Here is a 10,185-nt window from a genome sequence, read left to right on the forward strand (position 1 = left end):
TAACTAGTTTTCAAGGAAATGAAGTAGTTCCCTTACATCCTCTGAAGATGACAAATTCTTTTTCTTCGCTTTGGTGCTGGCAGACTGACTGCTTTCAGGGGCTTTGTCACATGTCTTTCATTTTCCAGAAGCCTGTAAACCTGGTGGAACAGAACTGTATGTGGCCTCTGGTTTTACCTACTTAGCAAAGAGCTCCAAGAACACCCATTTCTGTTTTTGCATAATCACAACTCTTATGTAGAGATTTAAAAACCTAAGGGATGACACACTGGCAATTTTGCATGATTTAGCATCAAGACTATGCTACATCCTATTTAAGTTACTGTGTGACTGTTCTTTTTCCTTTCCACCTTCATGCCTGCCTTCCAGCCCTGCTGAACTACTTACGCAAAGTTTTCAGCCTTTCCACCTTAATGCCTTTGTGCATGCTGCTTCCTCCTGCCCCACTTTAGCCTCAGCTTAGTCACCACTTCTTCCCGGAAGCCTCCCCAGACAACTGATCTGACAGAGATGTCTCTTTTGTTTGTTCCCATAGCATCTTGGTTTTGCCTTATCGTAGCACTTATCTCACTGATTGCAATTGTCTGTTTATCCATCTGCTCACTCCCTTGTTGCCCATGAGACTGTGAGTGGCAGGGCCTGTGGCTTGCTCACTTCATCTTCCCCAGTGTCTGCACAGTGTCCAGCATATTAGTAGGCTATCAATAGGTAATTGTTGAATGAATGAATAAAGCCCAAACTTCTTCATGTCACTCTTTCCATTGCACTCCCACCACTTCTGGTTCACTCTTCTGCTAGACCGCTCACTATCCTGAGTTGAAATCTACCCATATCATAATTCTACCCTTCTCCCTATCCCAGCTAGAGAGTGAGGTCTTTTTAGAGACCAGCTCTAATCTCCTTTTCTATCTTCATTGTCTAGCAGGATGCATAGTGCAGAGTAGGCACTCAATAAATAAACTCTTGGTGTTACTTCTCTTCCAATATTGTTATTAAAAGATAAGAAATCTATTGTCTCCATAACACTAAGAGCAGTTAATGTGAAACTTGTTTCTGTGCTCAGTTTGACTTCCTCTTTTAGAATCATTTTTGGGAAGTGCAACAAAGTTCCTCTTTATATTTCCCCTACCAAAGTGGCTTTTGGAAAGTTTAGAGCACCCCATGCTCCCTCCTCATGAAAGCTTTCCTCAGCAGGCACACATGCCATTCTCTTATCCCCTGAGCCCCTTCCCTGAACTGGGTCTTATGTTCCTGTTTGCCTCAGTTGATGCCAGAAGCCCAAGTTTCCCACTTTCAAACCCCACAGCAAGACTCAAGCTACTTCTCTTATGTTTAGTGGCTCTACTCCCATCCAATGCCATGTTTTTGCAACAGGAATTCATTGAATCAATTTTTCTCTCCCTCTTGGGTCACCCCCACGAGCATACAAACATGCTGTTATTTTTCCTGTCTTAAAAACGTGGACTTAATCACACCACGTTGTTTGTCTCCTGAGTTTGTCTCCTTGTTTGACTCATGGCCAGACCTCTTCTCAAAGCCATATACTGTCTGTAAACGCAGGAGCAAACCAGGGTTCACCTGCCCCAACCTGACACGGAGTGACTGCCTTCCTTCTGCTTGCTGCCCCTTGCCACAGTCCTGGAAGGGCTTTTTATTCTAAGGCATAATTGGAGGTCAGTGCTTCTTTGGATTCTCTGACATCTCAGATTCATGTTCTCTGAGCAGGGAGGGAGCTGAGAATACTCCAAATAGTGTCTTTTCCTTTTTCCCTGGCCTCTTGGTCAAAGCTGGTGGGCTTAAAAAGTATTACACATAAATGAAGCTAGAGATACAAAAGACTTCCTGTCCCAGGGGTCGCTGTACCTCCTGGCAGAACCCGACACTTCCTGCTGTCACACATGCTACTGCACGGGAGAGAAAACCACAGAGCTATAAATCTCTCCTATGCAACATTGAGTGTCTCCAATGGAAGAGAGCCCTGCGGTCAGCCCGTCATCCTTCTCTGTGCTCAATTCCCAACTGGGGCTCATGCCATAGTTCCCTACCGCAGAAAGGAAGCATACGCTATCCATGCAGGCTGGCCTGTCTGGCCCTCTGATGAACAAAGGGCACCTAAATGTAAGAAGACAAGGAACTCAAACATTTCCTTCCCCCTGGCTCCATGAGAGGGCAGGGAAGTTTACAGATCCAGGGGACTCCTTAGGGCTTTGGTCAATTGAAAATACCTCTTTCCCCAGGCCAGAGATCTGCACCCTTTCTTTGTACTGAGCCAAGATGGTACTGTCTACATCAAACATTCTAGGTCAGTGGTGAGTGGGGAGCCAAGGAGCCCTAGGTCATCCTCAGTAGTTCTCAGTGGCACAAAAGAGACCTGTCGTATCTTGGCACTGGCTATTGTGGAATATCATTCTCTTTTCTTTTCTGAGCATGGACTGAGCTTTACCTGTTCATCTGACCTCCAGGCTTGGCTCTTTCCAAGATTCCTATTCCATTAACAAAAGTTCCTTTTAGTTTTTACAGTGTTTCAAAACAGAGGCACTGATAGCTTGAGGCCAATCCTGCCATGCCTCACCCCCCACCCCATCTCCAGCCTTTATAACAAGCAAAACCCACATATTTTCAGATGCTCCAGAAAGGAATTAGACTATCCCTTATTGAGAAACACTGTGACTTAGGGGGGAATGCTTAAGAGTCTCCCATCTTTAAAAACTCCCTTGACCCCAGGGCTTCCCCCTTTACAGTCAGATGTTTCTGAAGAGCTGAATACACTTCCTCTCTCTATTTTTTTTTTTGACTTCACATCCATTACTGATCCTTCTATCCCAACCTGAGTTCAAATTCATTCCTACAGCTGTTTAGCTATGTGACCTTGGGCACATTACTTAATCTCTCTGAATCTCAATTTTATCAGACATAAGATGGAGATAGTAATAGTTACCCCTCCCATAGTATAGTTTTAGGGATTAAATGGATTATAGTAAAGCACTTAGGGTCTCTTACATAGGAATTGTAACTAGCCAGGCTAGTTAATTCTCTGAGAATTCTATTAGTGTTTTAATCATCATTGGGAGTTTTATGGAAGACAATTTGTCACCTTTAGACACTGGCAATCCTCTCCCCTCCTCTCCAATGTGTATGATTTTCCTTCTTGGCCAGTTGTGTAGAACTTAAATAACAATGTTAGAAGATACTGGGGCAGTGGTGAGCACTTGTGATTTGCATCTGATTTTAATGTATGATATTGGCTCTTGAACTGAGATAGATAGATAATAGTAAGAAAGCTTCCTTCTAGTTCTTTATTGCTAAGATTCTTTTAAAGCTTAAGCATATGTTAAATTTGTACTACATTCCTTTGCTGCATCAATTTCAATGATTGTATAATTCTGGTCCTTCAAACTGTGGGTGTGAATCCCATTACTAGACTCTCATATCCTGACCTGTCCTTAAAATCATCCAATAAAGTAGACTTGAAGATGGGCACTAGTCCTGTAATACAAAGCGTTTCATCATTAGAATGGCTGATTTGCTTCCTTCCTGCTGTCCTTGTCATGACATGGGTTCTTGGCATAGCCTGAGAAGCAAGAGAAATTGGTCCAGTAACTCCTTATTGAATTGCCTTTCTGCAGGCCTGGCGCAAGCGCTGGTTTGTCCTCCGGCGAGGCCGCATGAGCGGCAACCCCGATGTCTTGGAGTACTACAGGAACAAGCACTCCAGCAAGCCGATCCGGGTAATAGACCTCAGCGAGTGTGCAGTGTGGAAGCATGTGGGCCCCGGCTTTGTTCGGAAGGAATTTCAGAATAATTTCGTGTTCATTGTCAAGACTACTTCCCGTACATTCTACCTGGTGGCCAAAACTGAGCAAGAAATGCAGGTGTGGGTGCACAGCATCAGTCAGGTCTGCAACCTTGGCCACCTGGAGGATGGCGCAGGTAAGAGCGGAGTTGGGGCTCCCATGTGCTAAGGGGTATCCCAGGACTGGAGGGCTACTGCAGAAAAACACTTCAAGATGCCAAGCCTGCCTCCTCGAGGGTGTTTTGGCAGGCTAATTTATATCAGAACTGTCCCTACCAAATACGGTACTGGAAATTGCCCTCTTTTACTCAGTCCAAATGTGGGAAGGCAGAGTCCATACACACACTGAGCATTGTAGGCTTTAAAACCCCTTCATGTCTTTGCTCTCATTCAACCACAGTGAAAGTCAAATGTGGATAAGGATGTCTTCCCATGATGCTGACACTCATGACTTTCTAGAAATATCAAATATTGCCACACTTCAAAATATTGTGGAACTCCAGTATTTCTGGTACCTATTGGGTTGTTCATCACTAAATGGTAGAAAGAGAGAACTTGGCTACTTACCGTAGGCAAGAAAGATTTCCTTCTACCTCCAAATGTCTCAAGTTCTCTGCAGAGGAAATTAGTTGTAAGTTTGCTCTGGGCCATTTCTGGACAGTGGGGGCAATTGACCCATGAAGAGTACCCCAGACTCTCTCTCTCTCTGCCACACGCACACACGCACACACATACACACAACTCTTCCTATGTAATTTACCAGGTATATTGTAATCTAGGGTTACAATTCACTTCCCTTCATGGATTTTGTTGTTGAGCCCCTGACATTATTGCAACATGCCCTTTTCCTCAAAATATGAGATTTTGAATCTGATTTCTTTTAGCCTCTTAGTCTAGTAGACAAAACTTGGCCCCTAAATCCTGTGATCTATACTTGCTTCAACATTTTAAGGGTTACTGTATGGTTTCCACCATCTGCCACTGAAATATCCACACTCTAACACTAGGTGGCAATGGAGAGTCAGAGTTGTATCTCCCTCCAGGACAGGCACAAGAGAGTGTGCTTCCTGAGAACACATTCCTTTTCGTTTCGTGAACCAGGGAAGCGTATTAAGTGAGGCTATTCAGTAATATTGCTGAGCATTGAGAGCGCTCAAATAAAAGGAAATGAAGTGATGGCAAGTTCTTTATCCTTGGTACAATGGACAAAACTTAATTGGAAAGTCGCATTAAGTAGGTTCTGGCTAGAGTCTGACATTATGCAAATCAAGCAGAGCCTCCCTGACCAACTTCTCCAGCCAGCTCTTTACCACCCTATTCCACACCTTCAGCCCTAAATAGGTATATCGTCATATACTGTGTTATGTGTCTCCTCTGTTTCTTTCCTTATCCAGGAGTTATCCTAAAACATATGTACATAATATGTTTCCCAATAACCCAAGAGCAACAGGAATGAGTAAGGCACCAGGCCAAAACCGGAAAGCCTGCCCCGGCATGAAGTTGGAGGAAGCCAGAAAACTCACCTGTGACCCTTTCCATTCTCTGTAGCCCCCCTCAGTTTTTAGAACCACGTAAGAGCAGGGTCCTCTTCATCTGAGAATTACACCCAAAGGGCTTTCTTGTGACTTTTCACAGAGTGTTTGGTTCTGTCTCCAGCAACCATAGAGTAGTCAACACATTGTGTGTGTACCCTGGCCAGGAGCTCTGTTGAAATGCTTTTGTATAGTAACTCGTCTCATCCCCACAGCAGTTCTATGGCCTGTGTGATTATTATCTCTACTTTATAGAAAAGGAAACTTGGAGAAGGCAGGCCATGTAGTAATGGCTATGTAGTAGAGCCTGGACTTGAACTCAGGCAGTTCTGGCTCATCCTGACTCAGGAATCCTGGACTATTAACTTGGTTCAAAGGGGAAATAAAAGCAGGCTTTTCATTAGCTGTTTCTGATCTGAAGTTCTCATTGGTTCCTGATTCAAATTCATCTTAAGGGCCATGTTTTCAGGTGATAGGGAGGATGTCATGCTCCTTGAGAAAAAGGAATGTGCTTTTCCAGCCACCACAGCACAGTGTTTCTTTCCTTCCCTTTACTTATAACAGTGATGAACAGGATTTTCTATTTATGTGTTATTTGTCTGTCTTCTCTGCTAGAATCTAAACATCGATAAGGGCAGGATCTTTGTCTTGTCTGTATTGTGAGGGTTAGTGGCATTCCGGGTACATGGTAGATGTGATAGGTATTCTATATAGACATATACCGATATAAACATCTATGGATACACATACATATATGCACAAGTACATATATAATTATATGCATGGACTTGTTATGCATACATATATATATATGTATGTATGTTTGTTGAGTGAAAAGACAATGATGCAGGGCTGCTGCTGAGGGCCATAAAGAAGCTGTGTGTAGACTAACTGCAGAGTTTTAGGCCAAGAATGCTGGGTTTTTTACTCTTAATTGATTCAACACTTTGCTCTTGAACATTGGCCTTCTTTCCCAGACATTGTTTACAGCTTGGGGAAATGGTCTCCTCCATCAGTACAAACACCAGCTGTGATTTGCATCTTCTGTTTGGCTTCTTTGATGCTGTTTGAGAAATTTTGAGTGCGTGTTATAGCCATTCTTAAACATTAACCTGGGAAATGATTTCTCCAGCAGATTCCATGGAGAGCGTCTCTTACACACCCTCCTCCCTGCAGCCATCCTCTGCCAGCTCCCTTCATACCGCCCATGCTGCCAGCTCCTCCTTGCCAAGAGATGACCCAAACACTAATGCTGTAGCCACTGAGGAAACAAGAAGTGAGTCAGAGCTTCTCTTCCTTCCAGATTATCTGGTTTTGTCCAACTGTGAGACTGGAAGACTGCACCATACCAGGTATGTTTATGCCCAGGACTCTGTCTGAGCTGGGCCTGCTAGCATGCTCTCTAGAGTCACACTGCCTCCTCTTGCAGAGTCTGTAGCTGAGATGTGTTCAGTGTGCTTCACCAAATTAGTCCATTCAGTGGTAGCATTTTCTAGTGGGTGTGTCTGCTCTCATCTCTCTTCCTGCCAATGTCAAGGCAGGAACAGATTGCTATGAACCACTGTGAAAGATGAAGCATGCAGTATACTAAACAGAATGAGTCATGCATTTCAGCATTGTGGTTTCATTTCTAGCCTTGCATTTTCATGTGTATCTGATGCTTAGAGGATGAAAAAATCAACAAACCATTTTTCTTTTGCCACACCAAGGGGTTGGTGTAACTGAGTGTTGTAGAGGGAATGTGGCTGTGCAAGTAGCAAGCAAGGTGGTACTGGGGGGATGGGAATGAGGCCAGTGTTGGTTTTGTGGTAGGCGGATGGCTGCATTTTAGTCCAACTTACATGCTTTTCTTCCCCAGTCTACCCACCAGATGTGATAGCTGGTCAAACTCAGACCGTTCATTGGAACAGGCTTCATTTGATGACGTTTTTGTTGACTGCCTGCAGCCGCTCCCGTCCAGTCATTTGGTCCACCCCTCATGCCATGGCAATGGAGCTCAGGAGGTGCCATCCTCGAGGCCTCAGCCTGCCCTGATCTGGAGTAGAGAAATCAATGGGCCACCCAGGGACCACTTGTCTTCTTCACCATTGCTGGAAAGTTCCTTAAGTTCCACCATTCAGGTAGATAAAAATCAAGGTTCCTTACCCTGTGGAGCAAAAGAACTAGACATTATGTCCAACACTCCACCTCCCCGCCCCCCTAAGCCAAGCCATCTGTCTGAACGGCGCCAAGAGGAGTGGAGTACACACAGTGGCAGCAAGAAGCCAGAATGCACTCTGGTTCCAAGAAGAATCTCTCTCTCTGGTTTAGACAACATGAGAACCTGGAAAGGTAAGTGTTGGGTCCTAAGATTCAGGCGCCAAGAAAACCCTGGCTCCTCTTCACTCTTTGTGTCCATGTGAGGTCATGCCAGTGGACCCAACCAATGGGGCTACATTAAAATTACCTTGATGTGTACAGCTTGGTAAAAAGCCACATCAGTAGTGTGTACTTGTGTACATATGTGCTTGTCCCTTGCTCAAGCTGGCCTGATCTTCTAATGGGGCTGGATCCTTGGTGGAAGCATATACCCTGAAAGCAGCACACTCTTCTGTTCCCAGATCCCCCCACCCCTCCTTTGAGCCTGGCCACCAGGAGAGACATTTAGGTCCCCATAGATGCTGCAATAGGTTGGAACACTGGTCCCTTGTGATGGGCTTGCCCATGCAAGTCCTTGCCCATGTGGTAAGCTTTCCACCTGAATCTGAGATCCTAGTGTTTTTTGGAGTCATTCAGGGACCCACTTAGTACAAAAGTTGATGTCTTTTGTCTCAACTCAGTCCCATTCCCTTCTTTGCCTCTCTCTCACATACATAGAGAGCCCTGAGACCACAGATCATCACTGCCTTCTATTTTTCAGCAATCCCATCAGCCTCATTCATCATCCCACTAGACTTGTTCTTTCCAAATTCTAACTGGCTGTACAAAGGGCCCTTCCACAGCCGTCTTTTGCCCTTTTCTATAAGGCCATTTATCCTCACGAGGTTATCTTGCAATTCTGCTTGCAGTTCCATCTTCCTCCACCTGTTTCTTTCCACCTGGGCCTCTCTGGCCTTCAGAAGCAGTTTGGTGAAAGCCAAGTTAAGCCCATTCAGTGTGGTTTTTTATTGTGGGATCTGGCCAGCAGCCCACAATGCAATGGGACTCTCTCTTTGTTCCCAGGCGGATTGGCAGGTCAAGAAATAACAAACATACACAAGACAGTGAAAGCTAGGTCCAGCGGGGTCACCACCTTCTGGTCCCGTGGTGCCAACAATGCACTGGATATGCCAGCATTTATTATTAAGTTTAGCGAGGGCAGGGGTAGGTTAGTGAGGGATTTAGGGTCATTTGATTATGAGGTGAGATGGTCACATGGGGATTAAGTAGTTCTTTAACATAACATCTGCATGCAGAAGTACAGTATACAGAGATAAGAATTTACAGTATAGTGTGTGCATCCAGAATTTCTAACAGAGCCTTAAAGCAGGCACACCATCTTTCCATAACCTATGATTAGAAAGATATTAATCAGCAGTAGTAGTTGCAGCAAAAGCTGGTACAAACAATTCATAGAAACAGGACGTGAAGTTAGACAACCGGTTAGACCAGAGTTTCTCAGAAGGGGATATGCCTTAACCCTAAAGAGGCCTAGAAAAGCCGCAGCAAGATGAGGGTGTTTATAGCCCTATCTTATCCATGTGGACAGGCACCCCCCCATGCATCCGTTTATAGGCTCTCCACAAGGGTCGCATTCCATTCCCAGAGCTATAAACATCTGCTTTTCTGGGATAGGAATCTTGGTGATGTGAAACCTCCCTGACTGCATGTCCGTTCATAGGCTCTCTGCAGGGGGAAGCACATCACGCGCGGTTGGCTCATTCTGGCAGCCCACCTTTGCATTGTCTTTATACAATCCTGCATGCAATTTTGTATTTACAATAATCAGGAGCATTTCATCTTTTATTCTGTAGCAATAGTTTCAGGGAGTCTCCCTAGAGTTTTTCAGTAACCTCTTCTTTACTGCTTTGCTGGGCCACCTCATTTTTCTGCCGTGAGTCAACCAACCTTAACATTTTGCTCTTCTTTCTTACATCAGTCTGTATCTCTTAGATACACAGACACAGAAACTAATTATCTCTGTGTCTTTCTCTTTTCTTCTTCTCTTTCTTTCTCTCTCCATTGAAATATAATCACCCACACATCACTACTTATTTAGGCCATGTTTTCAAGGAATTATGGAAAGTGGAAGGAGTGCACATTTATTTTCAAATTGTACAAATCTCTCATTCTGACTGAGGATTTAAGTTACTGGCAAAAGCCTTCCCTAATGTCCCTAATGATGTTACCATTACATATGTTTCTTCCTTTTGACTATCCTTATGAAATAGGTGTATACTGATTACACAAATGATCTGGATGTGCTAACATGTGTGAACAGTTGACAAAAAGGGAAAAATGAAAGTGGTTAAGCACATTTTAGGAAGTGAAATGAATAAAACCGGTAGAATAATAACATATGAAAATGAATCAAAAGTCTTAAATTGAAGAACAAAAACTTGAAATAATTTGAAATTTCAACACAAACATAAAACAATTAGGTTGTGTTATTTTACATGAAGGCAAACAAAGGTTAAAACTAAGTAAAATAGAGGTTTTGACCATGAAACAAAGACCAAGACAACAGTGATGCCTAGAAGCAAAATGGCTCTGATAAAGCAGAGGGAATGCATAAAGTTTATTGTTCCACCTTTCCCACCAAGATTTGCCTGGAATCTGTGTTGGGGCATGGTGGCAGAGTGAGGTCAAGGTTCATTTTTGTCCATCTGCATCTCCATCCAA

General features: G+C 43.9%; 1 protein-coding gene across 2 annotated transcripts in view; it reads left to right on the plus strand.

Annotated features, from left to right (window-relative positions):
• GAB3 (GRB2 associated binding protein 3) overlaps window positions 1-10,185 on the plus strand; it is a 77,441-nt gene that overhangs the window by 27,412 nt on the left and 39,844 nt on the right. The window contains exons 2-4 of one of the 2 annotated variants that reach the window (XM_007993177.3): window positions 3,627-3,930; window positions 6,458-6,677; window positions 7,184-7,656. In XM_007993177.3, the coding sequence (XP_007991368.2) occupies window positions 3,627-3,930; window positions 6,458-6,677; window positions 7,184-7,656 (997 nt within the window). The remainder of the gene's footprint in view (window positions 1-3,626; window positions 3,931-6,457; window positions 6,678-7,183; window positions 7,657-10,185) is intronic. The other variant, XM_007993179.3, reaches the window with a different exon arrangement.

This window comes from Chlorocebus sabaeus, chromosome X, assembly GCF_047675955.1.
Source record: "Chlorocebus sabaeus isolate Y175 chromosome X, mChlSab1.0.hap1, whole genome shotgun sequence".
In the NCBI taxonomy this organism is placed as follows: domain Eukaryota; kingdom Metazoa; phylum Chordata; class Mammalia; order Primates; family Cercopithecidae; genus Chlorocebus; species Chlorocebus sabaeus.